Raw genomic sequence first — 22,012 nt, forward strand, 5'->3', positions numbered from 1 at the left:
GTGGTGGTAAGAGTTGTGGTTTTCATGATGATGATGATGATGATGATCACCATGATGGTGGTGATCCTGGTGTTCATAGTACTGATGGTGATGGGGATAGGGATGGTGAAGGCAGTGATGGTGGTGGTGGTAAGAGTTGTGGTTTTCATGATGATGATGATGATGATGATGATGATCACCATGATGGTGGTGATCCTGGTGCTTATAGTACTGATGGGGATGGGGATGGTGATGAGAATGGTGAAGGCAGTGATGGTGGTGGTGATAATGGGGATAGTGGTCATGATGGTAATAATAATGTTACAAGAAGAGATGGCCATCATGACAATGGCAATGGTGGTAATTGTGAGGATGTTGACGATGGCAGCGATAATGAGGGCATGAATGGTGATCATGATGTCGATTGTGCCGATAGTTTTAGAGTATGGCATGAGTTCTTTGACGTGTCTATGTGAGCAATTAAAGCCTGGAAACTCCAAGTTCCCAAGTTGGATTCTAAACCCATGGAGAAGGGCTGTTGCTATGACCTTGTTCAAGGTAGACCCAACTTCTGCTCCCTAATTTCTTATTTTCTTTCCCTGAGGGTAATGCCCTAATTGCAGAAAAAACCACACTCCCTTAAGAAGATCCCCACCCCCAAAAATCCAATGAAAGAGTATAACTCACCGTCTTCGATTCAGAGGTCTCCACATTTTTGCCAAGGAGCTTGTGAGGTAGAGGCTTTTGAGAGAAGAGACCACGCTGAGCGACTGGAATGCTGCCCAGGGTTTGCTCATCCGCTGTTGTGCCACTTATGAATGCTAAGTCATCTTTCCCTGGCAGTGGGTACCGTGGGGGGGACTCAGAAAGTCCTGGAGACATTTTCTTAGGGGATGAGTGTCTTATGGGTATCATCTCCTGACTAGGAGACAAGTTCCTCTCTGGAGAGACCCTGCCCTCTGGCGGGAGATAGGCTCGTGGGGATAGTTCTCTTCTTGGGGACAAGTGAATTGAGGGTGACATGCACCTGAGAGGAGACACCATCCATGGACTAGGGGAAATCCCTCTCCCAGGAGAGCCACATTGGAAGGACAGTAGATCTCCAGTGGGTGCAAAGCGCTGGGGAGGACTTTCATTTTTGGTTAGTGAGTGTTTTCGGGGGACCATGGGTCTGCTGCTGCAGGGCTCCTTGCCAGGGGACCACGGCCTTCTGGGGGATGTGGCCTGGGAGCTCAATAATGGACCCATGGCTAAAATCCCCGCCTGCTGGTTTGGGCCCAGCTCTTGTTCAGTGGGAGCTAAAGGCTCCTGGGACATCAGAACTGGCTGGTGGAGACACAAGTGGCTCTGGCAGGTGGTAGCGTCGCTCCAGTCTGCTGGCCATCTCGCCTCCAATCTCAAGCTTGCTGTGGGCTGGTCACACGAGGTAACGTCTTGGGGCAAAGATGGGGTTGCTCGGGGGCTTCTATCCTGAGCTGGTGGAGAGCTAACCTTTGAGTGTCCAGCAGACAGTGGCCCTTCTGAGGGCTTCAGAGTGGGCTCATCCTGGCTCTCCTCTTCCTCCTCCTCCTCTTCATCATCTTCGTTGTCCTCATCCTCGTCGGATTCCTCCAAATCAGAAAACTGGTGTTCTTCCACTGCCTCAGAGCCCTCCCGCCCCTCGGAATCCTGGAAGGGGTCATCACTGGCTCCTGAAGGAGAGATAGACCAGGTCAGAGACATAGACCAGGCCAGGTGTGTAAGGTCTACCCACCCAGTAGGTCCCAGGTTCCCTCCTTCCCCTGATATGCGGGACCATCAAGGAGCAGAGAAGTGTCTTTCCAACTAGGGGACCTTCTGAAGGAATGTCCAGCACAATGGTGCTTGGCCCACCAAAGGAAGCATGGCCTTGGGCAAAGCACATCCCCTCCAGGCCTCAGTTTCCTCCTCTGTGAAAAGAAGGGGCTTGACTTGGATGATCCCAAGGGTCCCTTCTGGCTCCAATATTTTATGCTTCTAAGCCTCCTGGTCACCTATACCCCACTGAGCTCTGGCCTAGATGACAATCTGGCATCAAGTAGCCTCTAGCATTTATATTGCTTCTGTGGCTGTGAGCTTAATGGGGTCATGGACTTGGAACTGAGGGCTGATTCCTTCTTCTGGGTCTAATTTGCTGTGTGACTTTTTGGAAAGCTCCTTAACCTCTCTGGATCTCAGTTTCTTTATATGCAAGTAGAGGCTAGAGAAGGGTGGGATTAGATGATAATGATATTAGAGTCTAGAGCTAGGAGGAAGCAGAACCAGCATCAAAATGAACCCCCCACTTGTGCCACAGATACAATCAGAGACACTGAATGTCACAACCCTAGGGGTAATATGAAATGGTTTGCAAAACGTAAAGCCCTCTGTAAATGGCAGCTATCATCATCAGCTTCACCACAACCATCAGATTCACCATCAGCACATAGTCTAAGCCCAGCCACTTACAGATGGGGAAACTGAGGCCCAGGGAAGTGATGTCACAGAATCCCAATATGTCATCCTCAAAAGAGACTTCAGGGGCAGTTAGGTGGCTCAGTGGATAGAGAGCCAGGCCTAAAGACGGGAGGTCCTGGGTTCAAATGTGACCTAAGATACTTCCTAGCTGTGTGATCCTGGGCAAGTCACTTAATCCCCATTGCCTAACCCTTCCTGCTCTTCTGCCTTGGAACCAATACGCACTATTGAGGTAAGGATATTAAGAAAAAGGAAAGAGACCTCAGGTAGTATATGTGGCTCATATCTCAGCAGAAATATCCTCTTTCCCACCCCCAACAAACTGACATCCAGCCTATGCTTTTAAAATGATTAATCTATTTCCTTTTTTATTTTTTCAGTTACATGGAGAACCACTTTTAGTCCTTAAAGCTTGCCAGCGCTGGGGACCTCACTACCTGCCCTTCTATGGAGTTGAAATCCATCTCTCTGGCAATTCCCCTTAATTGTTCCTGGTCTTTTCCTGGGAGCCCAAGGAAAACAAGCTTAATCCCTCTTCCACAAACAGGCCTTTGGATACCTGAGCCAGGGATTGGGTTTCGTCCTTCTCTGCTGCAACTCAGTTTTCTTTTCTCCAGGTTAAATCTATGGCCCCAGTTCCTTCACGGAACCCTCATATGGTCTCTAGTCCCTGCCCTGCCCTGCCCAGCCTCCACTGGCCTTGCTGATAAAGCCCCCTCATCCCCCTTCCATTCCACATGGCCCCAGAATGGAGCCCAAAGTCCAGATATGGGAAGCAGCTCAGGGTAGGGGTTAGGAGACTCTCGGAACAAATCATAGTCTCATAGTTTCAGTGTTTATAGCTATGTGACCTGGGTGGGTTGAGGGGAGAGGGAGGGAGAGAAGAGATCAGAAGGCAAATATCCATGCCTCAGTTTCTCCTCTATCGAATTAGGGAACTGGGAAAGACCATTTTTAAGGGCCCACCCAACTCTAACATTTTCTGTGATTCTGCATCCTTGTAAATAGCTGACTCCTGAAGCCTCTGGATGGGGGTGGGTTATTCTCAAATCACCATCCTCCAACTCCCTGCCCCCCAATCTTTGCCAGCCCATCTTTCTCCTCCCCACTGCTTTTTTCTAGGCAGGACGCAAAGGCACTGGAAAAGCTAGGAAATGGGCAGAGATCCTGGAGTAGAGTTTCAGTGATTCTACCACTGGGGGTCACTCATGCTCAATTCAAGATACTATCTGCTGGAAAGAGGAGGAAGCTTAGAGATCATCAAACCTGTGCCTCCAGTTTGAAGCACAGACGTGCAGAAGACAGAGGGCCCGAAGCACAGGATCATGGACTGTCAAAAAGGGAAACTGAGGCAAGAGTCAGTCACAGACTATCTGAGCTGGACATTGGAGATATCTAGGAAATCATTTAAGCCAAGATCATCTTGGAGATCTGCTAGGCCATCTCTTTCATCTTACATTTTACAGAGAAGGAAACTAAATTGGGGGGGGGGGGGAGACTTACCCCAAGGCTGTTTAGGAAATTAGTGTCAAAGCTAGGATTCAAAACCAAGTCCTGTACCCCCACTGCTGCCCCATACTATTCCCCAAAGGCTGTGCTGTGCTGTGCTGTGCAGTGAGGCAGTGGCATAGCTCTGACCAGGATCCTGGGCTGGGATTTCCCCTAGGAGGGGCTGGGCACAGGCAGACCTTGAGGGGATCATACCTTCCTCGGTTTCCAGCTCCACCAGCAGCCCCATCTCCTGGCACTTTTTGCTGTGAGCCTTGGACTTCATGTGCTTAGTCAGATTCCCTAGAAGGAAGCACAGACATATGCAAAGGTGAGAGTGTCTCTTTCCTGAGGGGCTGGCGGGAGAAGGGGAGAGGGGCCTCCCACCTGAGATGATATGGAGAGGAGCATCTCCATAGAACCAGCCCTAGCCATATCTGCAGAGCTTCAACTAGCTAAGAGCCTATTATGGGAGAAGTGGGAGATGGGGCACAGGGATGGGGGGGGGGGGGAATCTAAGGTAGAGTGAGCAGAGCAGAGTCTGCTTAGGACATCTCTAAATGTGGAAATTCAGTCACAGTTACCACCCAGAAAGGATGCTGGAACCTAGGAATGGGGAGAGATGGGGAAGGAGAGAATGCGGGAAGCCAAGGATGGAGTGATTCTAGATAGGACAACAGTAGGATAGAAGAGAGCAAGGATGGACTGAGGAGCAAATGTGATGATGACAGAGTAAGGTGACTATGGAGTGGGGACACAGTGAGGCAGGATGGAATAAGAGTGGAGAGAACAAGTGTTGGGTGAGGTTGGAATGGTGAGGAAATGAGGCAGACTTGAGATAGGATCAGGTGGAATGTATGGGCCTGGGATCTGAGTGTCAATGAAAGGGCAGGATGAGAATCAGGTGGGGTCATAATGGTGGAATGAGATGGTGATGGGACGAAGTGAAATCAGATGAAGCCGAGGTGAGTGAAGGCTGGGAGAAGGATGAGAGATGAGAGAAGGTGAGATGGTTGGGTTAGAGGATGGATTGAAAGAGGGGTAGGATGAAGACAGAATGGCGACTGGGTGATACAGGGTAAATAAAGGAAAAGATGACATTGGGGGATCAGGGTGGAATGGTGATGGGAGGAAGTAGAGGTAGGAATGGAGACGATGGGAAGAGGTATGGATAGCATAAATATGGAGTAAAGTGGGATGAAGAAAGATTGGGATGAGGATGAGTTGGGGGGGGGGACAATGGAGATGAGAGTCAGAGAGAGAGTATGAAATAAGAATATAAAATAAAAAGAAACAAAATAAAAGTTAAAAGCTCCCCTGCTGTGGATTTGCTGGCTATTGCCACCATGATTAATGAGCCCAGCTACATCTTTAGAAGGGTCGTCTTGCTCCTATAAAATTTTCCCATAGTCCAGGACACACATCCCTAGAGTCCAGGTTTGGAAAACACCCAAGGCCATAACTGAAGTTTCCCCCAATGAGGGCTAGGTATCTAGGAATGGGGTGAGATAGGGAATGTGTCCTGGTCCATTTTCATCTTTGGATTCAAAGGACAGATCAAGCTGGCAAACAAAGCCCCAAGGTTCCTCTCTAGAACCAGTTCCCTTCTTGTGGTCCCCCTGTTGCAACTCTGGGGGAGATTAACCTTTCTAGACAGTATTCCAGGCTCAGAACCATGGTCTTTTCTCTTATAGACACTTGCCTGAGGTCTCTGCCCTCCCCTGGTTGTACCTTGCTAAGGCAGATCTGGTATGTGCTTGCCTTTGGGGGACAAGTGGAGGGAGGGGGCAAAAGAAAAGGGAAAGAGAACCTTCAAATTGTTTTTCATTCCTCCTTTACTGAGGCAGGTCAAGACCAGAGTCCTAAAGTTAGGGTGTCCTGGGGATTAGATCTGAAATGAATTTCTGACTTTAAAGGTAAGCTATCTCAGAAAGGTAATAGGCTTTTTCTTGGAGTCACTTAGGTCCATGTCCTGTTCCCCTCTCCCCTCTTCCGTCTAAGGTGATCAGCCCAGCCTTAACCCAGTTTTTGATTACCTGTAGAGGGAAGACATGTGTTCCAGAAAGATACTCGAGTCCTTTTGGTCTCAGTACAGCTACAGATAAACTGTGAAGTGTGTTGTTTACTCTGTGGATGACTACATCCAGCCCAAGCCAATGGTATGGTCATTCACAAAGTCATTAAATTGCTTCACAGTTGTCATATCTTAGAACCACAAGGACTCACAGCTGCTGTAGAGATGGTCTAATGAACTCCCTCAGGCTAGAGGAAGAGGAAGGGGAGAATTCTTTTTGTCTCTTCCTCCCTTAGTACCAATATCACAGACTGGAGTTTGGGAAGAAAGAAGAGGAAAGAAATGAATTTTTCCTTTTATCTGACTCCCTTTTACTTTTGGTCCAGGCCAACTCTTTTCCATCCTTTCTATGCTGGCTGTTCAGAAATCTAGTTACTATATCCTTGGATGACAATGCCTATAGCACCACTCCTCTGTGGCTCTCACAATCTCACCTCTCTCTGGGTCACCATCATATTTGCCTACTTTCTGTCACTACCTTCCTTTCACCAGATGACTTCTCCTTTCCTCCTCCCTCTCCCATCCCTACTCTAGATCCCAAGACCTTCAATATGGCTCTTCACCTAGGGTGAGAGAAGGGGCCGTGACTTATCTAGACCCTGTATCTGCCACCCAGTCAGTCTAGAACTCACCTAAAGACTTTTTTTTAATCCGTGTTTGCTGAGCTGAATTGAATCAAACAGAATCATCCCCATCTGGGATAGATAATAACCAGGTTTTTTGCCTGAGAAAGCATAACCCAAAGGGAACCTCAAAACTCTACCATGGTGGGGGGGACTGTTGGGTTAGGAGGGAAGAGAAAAAGTTGGCCATGGCCCTTGGAGTGGGACTGGCTGCACCAACCATACTGAGACCAGATGTCTCCAGGAGAGGGAGAAGGAGTGGGACAGATTGGGGTAGACCCTGGGAAACTAATGAAGGAATAATACTAGGGAGCAGTAGAAGAGGAAAGGAATGATTTGGAAATGGTATAAATGGTGAAGGAAGAGACACTCCTCTCCTTCCAGGAATGCCAACTCCAAGGCTGATTTCAAAATGGCCACCCTCTTCCTCAGAAATAAGATCATATACATTATTTTTCAGAAAGTAAGTTTGACCCTCATCCTTTTGTTTTTGGGGGGAATTTCTAGGAAATATGTTTTGAATTTTTCTCTCTTATATAGATAGCCCTTCTTTATAGCCCCATTTTCCCCTTCATTTGCATTTTCAAACTCTCCTCCTTATTGTCACTCACAATACACCTGGCATAGACCCACTTCCATGCCGTTGTACACATTCCCCCTGTCTGAATGGGAATCTGAGATTCCCTGACCTGTTCACTCTTCATCCAAGATCTATCCATTATTCAAGGTCCAGCACAATCTCAGCTCCTCTGGGAAGTCTTCTCTCACCATCCTAGACTTCAATCAATGACTTCTCTTGCTTCTCAGCTCCCATCTCATATAGGATTCTGAGAAGGAAATGACCTTCGAAATCATTGAGTCCAACACCCTTATTATACCAGTGAAGAAGCAAAAACTCAGAGAGAAGGGGCTGGCCCCATGTTAGTAGTAATTAGAAAGGTGAGGGTATGAGTCCAGGCCCTTGGACTTCAGATTCAGGACTCTTTCCTACTTATCATCCATCTATGGCCTTGTTCCTTAGTTGGCTGCTTGGATACCATGGTACCTGTTTGGGCAAAATCAGTATCATGACTATGCAAGGTAAACTCTCAGTCCAAACCTGCTGTGATACCCATAACCAGACACACTGGCTCATGATAGGAGACTCAGAGGCCCCATGGGACCATGATTGACTCTGACCAGAGATAAGAAGGAGGGAACACTTTGGGACCTCTTTGCCTCCCAAGCCTTCTCCCTCTCTGGGATTCTCAGTTCATGGGCCAGCACAAGAAGGCTAGTCATTATCCCAGTAAGAAAGTTGGGGAGGGTCAACAAAAGCACAGTTTAGTAGTAAGGCAGGCTTATATTCATAGATTGTTAGAGCTAGGAGAGTCCTTAGTAATCATCCAGCCCAACCTTTTCATTCTACAGAGAAGAAAACTGAGGTCTAGGGAGAAGGAAAGGACTTCTCCAAGATCACACAGTTGGAGAACAGAAGAGCTGAGATTTGGCCCAGATCTTCTTACTCTTCATTTTACAGAGAAGGAAACAAAGGCCTGGGGAGAAGGAAGGGATTTGTCTAAGGTCACAGAGTTAGAGAATGGAAGAGCTGAGAGTGGACTCAGATTTTCTTATTCTGACTTCATTCTGTGGAACCAAAGCAACACTGAGTAATACCCTCAAAACCCTTCCAACCTTGCCTCCACTCAGAGAGGGAGGTCGATGGAGTTGAGGTAGGTTAAGGAAATGGCCGGCCTAAGCCCACGACCACAGAATTCTAAGGAGGAATCAGGGGAGGATGTGAATGTGAATCTATCCTCACAGCTTTGTATGCTGCCAGAGCTGTAAAGGGCATTAAGGACCATTTAGTCTGACTTCTTCATTTAAGGGGAAACTGAGGCCCAAGTAAGGGAAGTGACTTGCTCAAGGTCACACAATAAGGAGTGGAGTGGGAGCAGGACTAAAACCTTAGGACTCCTGAGTCCCAGGTCAGTGCTCTTACTTCTTGCCTCCACTGCCAATGTCCAAGAACAACATGACCCCAGATCCAGATCAGGCAGATTAGATGGTACCCATTTCCTTGCTAAGCTTCAGTGTCATTTTCTTATGAAGTTCGGAATCTAATGACTAAATTATTTTTAAAAAAGGGAGCCAGATTTAAGGTTGGGATTAAGGAATAAAACCAGGCACCTGGGAAAGGTGGAGGAAGTGGTCAGATAAATCACAACCTCAGCTTCCCCTTCCTCTCTTCCTTTCATCATCCTCTAGGAATGGGCTCCATTGGCTAAGAAGTTCAGCTACAGTTTTAGCTATTCCTTTCCTGGGAGGGAGATAGGCTCCAATTTTTAGGGGGGAGAGATTTCAGGGGCCTGGGTCTTTGTGGCTGTTCCAGAATCCAATCATAAGGGTGGAGGAAGAAGTCAAGAAAATGGAGAAAGGATGAGCTGTCTGGAGAAAAGAGACCACTCCTGACTTAAGTACAGTGGCAAATAAATAAAGTCTGAGGTGCTCAACCTTACAGACCCATGTACCAACCCCAGGGCAGAATCTGCCCAGGCCCAGGATGAAGTTCATGGTCAATTATAATATGATGCCTGTGGACCAGAAACCAAAGGGCTCTATACCAGCCTCAAGGTCCTGTACAGATATACCCCTTTCCCCCTCATCCCAACACCTGCCTGGGGAATCAGGCTTCCAGAGCTCTGCCCTTCCCAGGGCTACTGCCATTGGCCTCTAAACACTGTGCCAAAAGCTCTTCAGTTAGCTCTTGGAGAAGCTAAGCCAACCTCACTTATCTGAACGTAGAGACCAAGACAGGAAAGCAGACAGACAGACAGGAAGACAAAGGAGAGAAGCAGACCAACAAGCAAAGACAGACAGAGCGGTAGAATGCAAGGTTTTCCAGTAGAATGGAAGTTTTTTGAGGGCAGGGATGGTTTCCCCCATGCCAGCTTTTCCCCTCCATTTTGGTATCCCCCAGCACGGACAAACAGTAAGAGCTTGATAAATGCTCATTTAACAGAATTTTACTGAGCCCAGGAGGAAAGAGTACTAGAGATGGGTGAGCCATGATGACAGTGAAGAAGACTTGATGGATGCCAGTTTGGTCCTGAGGAATCATTTAGACTCTATATCCTTGGGATGGGCTTTCAAAAGTATGGCCATCACTCTTCACAGAGAAGAACAGAGAGCTTCATGGAGGCAGAACTAGTGAATACAGTGTGTGGGCACTGTCTTCCCCATCAGTGCTGGCCTTAGCCAGAGTCATCAATCATCCATGGGGTCCAATTCTGCCACTATCTGTCACAATGCCTGAAATCCTGCCAATTAAAATTCAGCCCTTTAGGAGCCTCAAAAGCATTTCAGTCTTCCAAAGTCCCTTATTTAAGTCATCTTCCATTGGGGGAGGAAAGGAGTGGTATAAGCCAATACTTTATCTAGTTAGGGATTACTTAATACCATCTCCCAATTCACAAAACAAAATTCCCAACAACCTTCAGGAAAGGGGCAGAGGTGTACCTCCAATGCAGAGTGGGATACCAAAAAAGGGAGGCAGGAAAGTACCTCCTGCATTTGGTTTGAAGGACAGGTCTGAAGCTCCATCAGGCAGATTTGAAATGATTTTGGCTCCATTGGAGACATGGCTTCACTGATGAAGGTCTGAGAAGGGAACAAGCTCACAGATGCTCCTGGCAGAAGTGGTCAGCTTTTGGGCCAAGGCTCAGCCAAAAGTTGGGAGGGATGGGAATGATAACTTGTCCATCCTGATCCATCAAGAAGACCAGAGGTGTTTCTTGGGAGAGTCACACATCAGGTGGGAATGGAGATAAAGTAGAGAGTAGGCTGCCCCAATCCAGGCAATTCATGGAAAGCAGGGCTTATTGCATTGACCCACTTTCTCCCAGAGAGACAAAGAGAAAGAGAACATTTCAAGGGTGGCGGTGTGATGTCACAGTGACTAGATCAGAGTAGCACTCTTAATATTTTGAAGAAAAATCTTCAACGACAAAAAACCAAGCCTTTCTCCTAGATGTGTGCCAATATTGGTCAATGGAAGATTAGTCAACCAGGGAAGATGACTGGCTTTTAGCTTGAGGGCTTGACCCCTTGCATTGGAGGAGAAAAATCCCTGTTGCCATGACTCCTCTTAAGAAGAGCATGGAAAAAGAGATATCTTGGATACATCCATCTTAGGCAACCCAGGCTGATGCCAGATGCAAGCCAGAAGACTAAAGAGAGACCTTAAAAAGTTGAAGATGACCAGAGAAGAGGTCAAGAGAGGATAAAAACATATCCTAGAAGCTATAAAAGAAATGGAGGGAAAAGGAAGCTAGCAAAGAAATGGAATTGAATGGGCTAAATAGTGACAGTGAGAACCACAAAGCTGCTGCCATCTTTTTCAATATGGGGGAGTTGTTTGTCCAGTGGGAAAAGCCAGTCAGTCAGTGATATGGTTGAAACTTCTTGAAGACCGAGAAAACTCTTCCCTGGAATGGCTCTTCATTGAGTTCTGGAGTTGATCCTAAGTGCATGGCAACTGCCTGCCTCTCTCCAACTTCCCTCCACTTTTTGTGGCCTCCTGGAAGCTGGGCAAAGTAAGGGCTTCTGTTGGGATGTTAGAGATCAGAATGAAGTAGGGATTGGAAAATGTGAGGGGAACCAGGTTGAGCTGTCCCTTGCTTATAGTAATAATAATAATGATCATGATAATAGCAAGTACATAGTGCTTTAGGATTTGCAAGGGACTTGGCATATATGATCTTGTTCGACTCTCCCCCAACTGTACCATGAACTAAATTTTATAGTGAGCATTATTATCCCCATTTTATAGATGAGGAAACTGAGAGCCAGGAAGGTTAAGTGACTGGCTCAGAGTCACATAGCTAATAAGTGTCAAGGGTAGAATTTGAACCCAAGTCTGTCCTGACTCCAAATCCAGAGCTCTTTTAACTATTCAATGCTGCCTAACTTAAGAAGGGAAAAGCCCTCTGTAGACAGAGCTCGAGCTTATTCTTTTTTCTCTGATGAAGCAAAGATTGTTAGAGCCAGAAGGGACCTTGGAGATCAGGTGGTTCTAGTTGCTCTTTTTCCAGATGAGCAGATTGGGATCCAGGGAGGACAGGTTGAAGGTTGGACAGGTTCCATGCATTCATGAACAACACTGACCTTCAGGGCAGGATTCTGTGTCTTGTGTGGTTCTCAATCTAGCTCCCATTCTTAAGCCCTTGGCTAGTAGCCATCTGGTACTGCCATGAATAGGGGTGCCTAGAGCCTGCCTCTGCCTACTCCAGGCCTTCTTTATTCTGCCCTGACAGACAGACATAGGTGCTGGCCCCAACTGCCCACTTCCTCTCTCTTCTTCTAATCGCCACGCCATCCTAGCCCAAGCCCAAGTTACCACCTGCATGCTGCAGCCAGGCTAAGAGAGTGAATTATGGCTGACAGTGGGGAGGAGACAGATGGGGCACTGAGAAGAGGGAGAGGGGACATAGGCTTTTCTGTGCTGGAGAGGGAGCAGAGAGAAGGTGAGTTGAGGATGGCGAGGTGGAGAGAATATGGGAATGGGTGAGGGTAAGGGTGAGGGTGGGGCAAACTTTGCTTGCCGTGAGTAGGGATTGTGTGTGAACTTTGTGGATCAGAGCAGAATGGACTTCCAACAATAACAAGACTTCTGTGACTAAGTATGGATGCCAGGTTCTATTGGACCATTGGGGAAACCACCAGAGCTATGCCAAAGGAAAGGAATGATGAGGAGAAAACTATGACCATTTCCAAGAAAGTCATGGTGCACAGTTAGACAGGGAAATGCACTTGCCAGGATGCGTTCCAACCTGAGTGGATGGAATGAATGGATCAGGGGCTGGTTTCTGGGACTGGGGAGCCCTCTTGCCTGCTCTTTCCTTCTCCCCGGATAATGGCTGGAAGCCCCTTCCTGGAATGTGGCTGGAGAGCTGAAAGGGTTACTTTTGCCTGGTGCCAACTCCCCAGGACCCATAGAGCTGATGCTCAGCAGCATGAGTACTTGTTGGACTCTGGGAGAAGCCAGCCTGGCTCGTCCCATGAGGCCAGGGCTTCCTCTCTGGCAGGAATAGCCTGGACACAGGAAGGGAGCAGAAGCTCCCCATCTCTTACCTTTGGTTTTAAAAGCAAAGTGACAGTGCTTGCAGACATAGGGCCTGACGTCAGTGTGCGTGCGAATGTGTTTCTTCAGCATGCTTGGTTTCCTGCAGCGAATTCCACATTCCTCACAAACATATTTCCCTCGTCCGCGGCCTCTCACATACACATATTCTTCATTTGATTTGTACCTATGAGCAACAGGCGTCATGATAAAAAAAAATAAAAGGAAGAAGAAGAAGGAGAAGAGGAAGATTCCCCCACCTAGGAAGATGGAGACCCTTGGATTTGTTCAGCAGGTTAGGGACACCCAAAGGCAAAGATGCATGACCATGGGAGGACACAGAGAGCTGAGGCAGACATAAAACACAGCAGAGAAGCCAGACACTCTGGGGGGAGTTCAACATTTGGCCCTCTTGAGGAGGCAAAGTTCATTCCTGCTAGCTGGGTCTCTGCCTTGGTGCTCTGGGAGTAGCAGGGGCAACTCTGCAACTACCAGAAGGAAGGCAGAATAGAACATGCCTCTCCCAGACCCAGAGAAAGCAGGTGAGTAAAACCTGGTTTTCAGTGGTAAAAGAACAGTGCCCACTCCCATTCCTGCTCCTCCCATGTGCCTCTCCTCCTGCTTTGCTTCCTCCTCCTCTTCCTCACAAGTCATCAACCCCTCTCTAGGCTCCCAGAAGTGGCTTTTACTCTAGGAGCCAAGCTCCTGAGTTCCTAACTAAGGTTAGTTCTGCACTGAGGAACTGAGCAGAATAAGTCTGATCTCTTTTCCAACGTGACCGACCTTCAACCATTTGAAGGGCAGCTATCTAGTCCCTCTCAAATATCCTCTTCTCTAGTCTTCATAGCAGAGAAGCATCCCTATTTCTTTCAACTGAACCACTTACGTTATGATTGCAATCTTAAAGCCCTTCTTCAAGATCTTCTCCTTCCCTAAGTCCTCACTAATACCTGATGCACAGAAATGCACACTAGATTAGATTGTTTTTGAAGGATCTACATTGATTTATATTTTGGCTTCTCATTTTTAATTACAAAATTCCCAGATTCTCCATTATTCACTTGCACTTTCTGACATTTGGCACAACCTTCTAACTTTGTTCCTAAATGTCGACTCTTGTACATCACTCTACGGTACACCACTTATAAGACTCTATAGATACTACTGGAACATTTTAAAAATAAAAGATCTTAGATTTATAGCTGGAAGAGACTACAGGGGCCATCTAGTCCTCTCCTTTCATTTTACAGATGAGGAAACTGAGAACTAGAGAAGTTATGTCACTTGTCACATAGGAAGAACAGAAGAACAGAGTTAGAATTTGAACCCAGGTCATTTGACTCCAAACCCAACACCAGATGTGAATGTAGCAGGACTCTCTCACCCTTCACGAGTTGACACTTCTAACTTTAGCTTAAGAGATCACATTAGTGGTTTTTTTGTTCTATTATTTTGCACGATCTCACCTCTATCTCATAGAATCCCTGACTTCCTTCCAGAAAACAGCTCAAGCACAACATCTTCCTGCCCTTCAATTCTAGAACCCTTTCTGTGAGGCTGTTCAGTTGTTTCAGCCAAGTCTGACTCTTGGTGACCCCATTCAGGGTTTTCTTGACAAATATACTGGAGAGGTCTGCCATTTTCTTCTCCAGCTCATTTTACAGATGAGGAAACTGAGGTAGACAGGTTTCAGTCATTTGCCCAGGATCACACAGCTAATAAGTGTCTGAGGCCAGATTGGAAGTGAGTCTTCCTGACTTCAAGCTCAATACTCTACCCATTGAGTCAACTAGCTGCCCCACTCCCTCCCTAACTACCTAGTATTTATTCTATGTATTCTTAAACGTGCACATGTTGTCTCTTCCAATGGAATGTAAGAGAGTGAGGATGGTTTCATTCTTTGTATTTATTTCCCCAGTTCCTAGTACAATGTTCAGTATGCAACAGATGATTAATACATGCTTATTGATTGGTTTTATGCTCCCAGTTCCCTAAACTTCTAAATCTTTTTTATTTTATTTTTTAAAACCCTTGCCTTCTGTATTAGAATCAATACAAGTATCCATTCCATGGCAGAAGAGTGTTAAGGGCTAGGCAATTGGGGTTAAGTGACTTGCCCAGGGTCACACTGCTAGGAAGTGTCTGAGGCCAGATTTGAACCCAGAATTTTCATCTCCAGGCCTGGTTCTCTATCCACTGAGCCACCTATCTGCCCTTAGATCTTTTTTAGATGAACTTCTTCCTATCTAGCTATGCCTCACTCATTTAATACTTTGTGAAGCTGACAATGTATAGAACACATAGAATATTAAAGATGGAAGAAACCTTAGAGATGTTCTAGTCCAAATCTCCCATTTTGCAGAGGAGGCAATTTAGGAATTGCTTAAAAGGGAAATGGGATTTGACCATGGTTACCCAGTAAATGTTTGGTAGATCAGGACTCAAATCCAGGTCTCGACTCCAAAGATCTCTCTGAGGATAATGATGCTGGCTTCTGTTATTCTGTTACATTCTTTATATTATTTTGACACAAAAACTCCATGAAGTAGGTATCAGAAGACCTGACATCCCCATAAGACAGACGAGGAAACTGAGGCTCAGAGAAATTCAGTGATTTGCTTATGGCTATGGTTAACCAATATATAGTGTTTTTCCAAGAATTGATCAAGCCTTCCCTCAACTCCCATAGATAGACAAGGACAAACGTAAAATGGCCATCAGCTTCTGAGATCAATCTGGAACCTTTGGGCCATTTGCCATGCTTCCGTGGGAATGAAAAGAGGACTTCCTGGCATTACCAGATAGTTCCATTTTCATGCTTAAAAGAAAAATGGTCAGTCTCATGAGGCTCTGCCAGAACATTGTCACAATGAAGCTGGACACCGAAACCTTAAAGATTAATGAGGAAATGAAAAAAAAAAGAGCTAATGGGACTCAAAGGTAATGAATGTAGGAGACAAGATTTGAACTCAGTTTTCTCTTGATGCCAAGTTAGTGCTCTCTCCACTAAAAAATTTACAAATTTCGGGGTGGCTGAGAACAAGTGAAAGTGACGCCAACCCTGAAACAGAAATCTTTCCCCTAATAAAGCAGCTGCCCTTTCCTCCAGGTTGAGGAAGACCTTGGTCTTGGAGATGCTGGTTTTCCACTCCTGTGGCCTTTCAGATTGGCTGCTCCAGTCAGTTGGAGGCTGCATGGAATAAATCTGTCTCACTCAAGTTCAGTGCCAAAGGTTTCAGGCTCATTGGTCCCAGGCAATGGCCACAGCAGCTTCTCTACTGAGTCTTGGGTTATCTCCATTTCTCTCTGCCAACGTATGACAAACAGCAGTCCTGGGGAATTGCTAGCAAAGGAAGATGTTGAAAAGGATGGGTTCTAAGGATTGTGCTTTAATTTCACTGTCTGCCAGACAGTGATTCATGGTGTCTTTGGTAGCCACCATCAAGGGATCAGCAGAGCTTCTTTAAGTGCATATAAACAGAATGGGGAGATTTTTCTTAGCCAGGCTTCTATTGTTTTTCAGGAAAACAGGAATAAACCCAGGGATGTGCCAGTAAATGTTTAACAACTGAAACTCAACCCTCACCTCAATACTTTTAAGTTTACTCTGCAACATTCTCATTTCTCCATCACTTTTTTTTTCCAAACCCTTACCTTTCGCCTCAATGCTGTCCAAGGCAGAAAAGTGGTAAGGGCTAGGTAAGGGGGTTAAATGACTTGTCCAGGGTCACCCAGCTAGGAAGTGTCTGAGGTTAGATTTGAACCTAGGACTTCCCATCTCTATCTACTGAGCTACCTAGCTGCCCCTCTCCATCACTTTTTAAAGTTTAGAAATCAATAAAATGATTTATTACCATCTCTAAGAGTTGGGAGGGGAGGAGGAGAGGATCTTATTTGGATCTTATAATTCTGGAAATGTATGTTGAAAACTGTTATTACATGTAATTGGGAAAATAAAATATCTTTCAAAAATAAATCAACAAAACAATAAATCAAACCTAATTTGTAGCATTCACCAATTTTCGAGGTATAGATGTTCATGCTGAAAATTTAACTCTCTTCTTTCCTGACTTGTACATGCTAGCTCTAGCACACCCCTGAATATCCTCTCACCAGGATACATAAGTCACCTACTAGTATCTTGAAAAAAGAAGAGCTACATAAGTCAATATAACAGAAATTATTCAAATTTACTTTAAAAACAGAAACAAGGGGAATAACCTCTAAGTTCAAAAGAAGTGTACTTTATCACTTAAGGATAGTAAGGTTCCATTGATAACCCTGTGCTTTGTTTATCCTGTTTCATTTTGGCTCTGTCTCTTCCGGATTATTCTCAGAGGTTAAGTAGTCTAAGTGATTTTTGTCAATAAATAGATGGAGGAATGTAGTCCTGGGGTGAAGATAATAGTCTATGAGGCCAGGAAGCTACTGTCTGTTCTTCAGTTTCCTGCTTGATAAAATTATAGGAATAGTAGTTTTCAGTTGTCTATCAATTAGTTTTAAGGATCCAGATTGGCAAAGCACTTAGGGTAGCATATTGGTTAAAAGGCGTAATAGAAAGAACTCATCAATTGTGGGTGCCTGAGTATCCAGGAAGCTTTTGCCGATAGGACAAGATGATCAGATCTTTAATTTTTGTTTAGCACTACTCAAGATGGTTTGACAAGTGAAAAGAGATTGAGCTGCTTCATGGAAGACAAGGAAAGATGTTGTTGTTTGGTCGTTTCAGTTAGTCTGACTCTTCATGCCTCAACTGGGGATTTTTTTTTTGGGGGGGGGGCAAAGATACTGGAGTGGTTTGCCATTTTCTTTTCCATTTTAAAAATAAAGAAACTGAGACCAACAGGGTGAAGTAGCTTGTCCAGGATCACACAACTAGTAAATGTCTTGAGGCCAACTTTGAATTCAGGTCTTCCTGACTCCAGACCTCATGTTCTGTCCACAGAATCACTTAACTGCCCAGAACTAGACATGACTTTAAACTTTAAAATCCACAGAAGCAATCCCCTCTCCCCTTCATTTATTTTTTTTTTAAGTTCTATTTAAAAAGAAGGCATTCTTTGTCATTCCTAAGGACAAAGAGAAGGCAAAAAGCAGTAGGCTGGATGGAATCTCTGACCCAGACCCCAGACCCAGAAATATACCATAATTCTCCCTAACATACAGGAATTGATTTCAGACTTTTCTGTTCCAGAACTCTGAAAGAAGATTTAATACGGTATATGAAAAATAAATTCTCCTAATGTGACCACAGACATTTCACTTCTCTCTGGCTCTCCCAGTCTTCAAAGCAGGGATAATGATCCCACTGCTATCTACCTCACCAAGCCAAAAGATTGAGTAGAAGGAGGAGATAGGGCAACACTTATAAATGGTTTTAAAGTGCCATACATCAAGGGGTTCCAACTGTTGTTCAGTCTGCCTCGAGTCCCAGAAAAGAAATTCCTGGAGGCTAAGCATTTACCAATGAAACAGTGCGACCCTCAAGTGTCTTTTTTTATTTTTTAATGTTGGGAATCCATGGTATTAAAGGAGAATTAAGTTATAAGTCTTTGAAGTTTAGGAGATTATTTCCATTTGTGTATGGATGCCAAGAATGCTTTTTACTACTTGATTCCCATCCTTGTAATTTACTTTGTTTCAGATCTTAATTAAGTGCTTTGCTTATTAAAAAAAAAAAAAGAAAAGCATCATTCATTCATTCAACAAATACTTAATAAGAACCTATTGTATGCAGAGAAAACACTGTTAAATTTCAGGGATATTCAGAGTTTAGATAAAACATGACTTCTATTGAGAAAAAAGAGTTCATTTTAAAAAGCCAAACAAAAAGAGGAGATTTCTGCCTCCATGGTGTTACAGATTAGCAGGCAGATAAGATGCAGAGAACTCTTAACATATAACATTACAGTGATAGGTGAGAATTGCAAAACAAAGGGGTATAAACATTGTCTATGAGGATGTCATCATTGAATGTCATAAACCCAGTAGCCCTGAGGTCAATTGTGCAAGTATTATTTTTTCTGTCCATTTTATAGAAAAAGAAATGAAGACCCAGAAAGTAGAATTGACTTGTCCAGGGTCACACAACTGGTCAATATCAGAGCCAAGACCCAAACCCAAGTCTTTTGGTTCTATGTTCAATGCATTTAACTTTGCACAACACCATCTCCAGTATCTGCCCACACTGGTCCTCTGTGTGCCAGTCGGTGTAGCTGTTAACCATGGAGGCAGGCAGGGATGGCCATCTGCCACCACAGCTGACCAGTGGTGTTAGTCAGAGCAATACAAACACAGAATTCCACTCAGATCCTGGCTTCAGACATTGTGGCTGGATAGTTAACTGCCTAGGAACTGCTATATACCAACCGTAAAAGGCTTCTTAGCTGGGCTGCTCTCCCTGATGCCCCCAGACCTCATCTAGGGACAATAATGACCACACACACACATATCATACTTACTAAACAGTTCTGAAATGTAGAGAAATCTATAAGGGTTCCTACCTATGAAGTGGGTGGTTGTTCAGTCATTTCAGTTGTGTCTGACTCTTCATGACACCATTTTGGATTTTCTTGGCACTAACTGAACTGATTTGCCATTTCCTTCTTCAGCTCATCTTATAGATGTAGAAATTGATACAAAACATGGCAAAGTGACTTGTCTAGGGTCATACAGGGAGTAAGTGTCTGAGGCTGGATTTGAACTCAGGAAGAGGAATCTTCTTAACTCCAGTCCCAGTGTTCTATCCACTGCACCACCTAGCTGGTGGTAGCACCAGCATAATTATTCCCATTTACAGATGAGGAAAGTGAGAGATCACACAGCTAATTAAGTGCTCAAGGAGGGATGAGAAGCCCAATTTCCTGACTCCTTGTCTTGTGTTCTCTTCACAACACCACAAAGCCTTGCTCTTTCTAGGATCTCATAGCCAGTAAGTAGCAGAGAGACTAGAACATGATTTCAGTCACACGCAAGTCCACAGGGAGGGAGTTCTTCCCATTGGAGGTTGCCCCTTTTCAGCAACTTTGCCTTAAAGAGTTGTCTGGGGCACTGAGATGTGTGAGAGCTGGGACCAGAACTCAGGACTTCCTGGCTTCCAGGCTCTCAATCCACCATGTCTATCAAGAACCCGGCTGAGATTCAAATCCATTTTTCTGAACTCCAAGACCCTTTCCTAGGAGCAAAGACCTGGGAAGGGCAATTGCCAGAGTATATTTTGAGGCAGACAACAGCTGATGAGTCTAGTCTAGGCCTGTTAACAACTCTCTGGGCTCAGATAGAGTTCTTTGAGCTCGAGTGTCTAATTTATTTCTAGTGTAGTTACCAGCTGAGGTTGGGGGTTGTCTTAATGGCATTCTTTTTTTGGATCCTAAAGAGAAAGGAATGATTGGAAGCCATACACATAGGATCAGAGATTGAAAGCCTCAAGGGCCATCTAGGCCAATCGTCCCATTTTGTGATGGTGAAGACTAAGGCCCACAGAGATTAAGTGATTTGCCTGGCATCAAACAGGTAGTTAGTGGTAGAGGCAGAATTTGAATCTTGGTCCTGCGAACTCCAAAACCTCTAGCCCAACTTACCAATCATGTCTCTGGAAAAAGGACAGACATTTGTTCCTTGAGGGAGTAAACCAGACAAACCTTAGGCACAATGGAAAGATGTGGGATGGCTAGGTGAGTAGAGTTAAGCATATTTGAAACTAGTTGAATGGTGGACTCCAAAGTGAATCTTTGTCAGCCTAGAGCAAAGTCTCCAGGGAAATGCCCCAGGAATACGTCCACCATTTTGTGCCAACTAACACTTTTTTTTCTCCCAATGACTAGGAGGAAGATATAACCATCTGATAGAAGAAATGTCTAACTTACTGGTGATGTCAGGCTAGATTTTTGAATGAGCCCAATCTAAAAAGATTTGGATTATTGAGTAGAGCTACCAATTATAGGTGGTGCAATGAATAGCCTGCCAGGCTTGAGTCAGGAAGATTCATTTTCTTGAGTTCAAATCTGACCATATACACTTATTATCTTTGAGACCTTGGGCAAGTCACTTTAACCCTGTTGGTTATCTCATCCGTAAAATGAGCTAGAGAAGGAAATGGCAAACTACGCCATTTTCTCAACTAAGAAAATACTAAATGGGGTCATGAAGAGTCAGACATGACTGAAAAAGAACTGAAACAATTTATACACTACAAGTATCCCTTTCACATGGTAGGGTTCAGAGGTATAGTGCTTCCACAGTCTGGAAAATTCCTATAAAATTTTTCCTCCCCCAAATATACCAGTTGGAATCTTTTCTTTTTCTTTTATGGGGTATTTACAGACTCTTGCATGCATTTATGAGTTTCTACACTTTAATTTTTTAAATTTAATTTAATTTTTAAACCCATACCTTCCACCAATCAATACTATGTATTGGTTCCAAGGAAGAAGAGCAGTAAGGGTTAGGCAATGGGGGTTAAGTGACTTGCCCAGGGTCACACAGCTGGGAAGTGTCTGAGGCCAGATTTGAACCTGGGACCTCCTGTCTTTAAGTCTGGTTCTCAATCCACAGAGCTACCCAGCTGCCCCTATTACTAAACTTGTAAGATACCTCTATATTTTTAGCCTTGGGTGACATCTGCTAGTTTTTGCATTTTGGGGGGTAAACTTTAACTTTTTACTTATTTTAACTTTAAAAAAGAAATGATGCCTATTTCTGGTATTAAAAGATAAAATGTGTTAATATTATATAATATTATCCATATATTTTATGCATTTCTGAGTTTCTAAACTTTTTCTGTATCATCTGCTGGCCCTCATGTGTCATCTATAGCTTCCCCAAAACTTCCCCCAATTCCCATTTAATTTCTTATGCCAAGTCACAATATATCTAACCTGCCATGGGAAATGATGTGGAAGGAATACCTATACTTTAATATTTAAAAAGCACTTTCTAAATAGGATTACATTTGATCCTGACAATAATTCTGGGAAGTAGGTGCTATTACTATGCCCATTTTACAGATAAAAGAAATGAGGCTGAGAGAGGTTATGACTTGCCCTGAACCACACAGTTAGTAAGTGTCTGAGACTGGATTTGAACTCAAGTCTTCTTGTCTCCAGGCCCAGCAGGCTATCTATCGTGTCACTTAGCTGCTAGGAATTGTCTTAGTACAATTTGGGAAGAAGGGGGTTAGACAGAAATTTTGGTGAAAAAGATCTAAGCCTCCACTTGAATCAATAACATGATGAAGCTAAACAAACTTGGGACATGTTGAGGAAGGCACAGAGG

At 44.7% G+C, this 22,012-nt stretch overlaps 1 protein-coding gene across 2 annotated transcripts in view; it reads right to left on the bottom strand.

Annotated features, from left to right (window-relative positions):
- HIVEP3 (HIVEP zinc finger 3) overlaps positions 1 to 22,012 on the bottom strand; it is a 651,964-nt gene that overhangs the window by 6,511 nt on the left and 623,441 nt on the right. For both annotated transcript variants that reach the window (XM_016422541.2, XM_007492922.3), the window contains 3 exons: positions 12,751 to 12,926; positions 4,159 to 4,245; positions 667 to 1,670 (listed from right to left, as the gene is read on the bottom strand). In XM_016422541.2, coding sequence (XP_016278027.2) covers positions 667 to 1,670; positions 4,159 to 4,245; positions 12,751 to 12,926 — 1,267 coding nt within the window. The remainder of the gene's footprint in view (positions 1 to 666; positions 1,671 to 4,158; positions 4,246 to 12,750; positions 12,927 to 22,012) is intronic.

Source organism: Monodelphis domestica, chromosome 4 (genome assembly GCF_027887165.1).
Source record: "Monodelphis domestica isolate mMonDom1 chromosome 4, mMonDom1.pri, whole genome shotgun sequence".
Taxonomy (NCBI): domain Eukaryota; kingdom Metazoa; phylum Chordata; class Mammalia; order Didelphimorphia; family Didelphidae; genus Monodelphis; species Monodelphis domestica.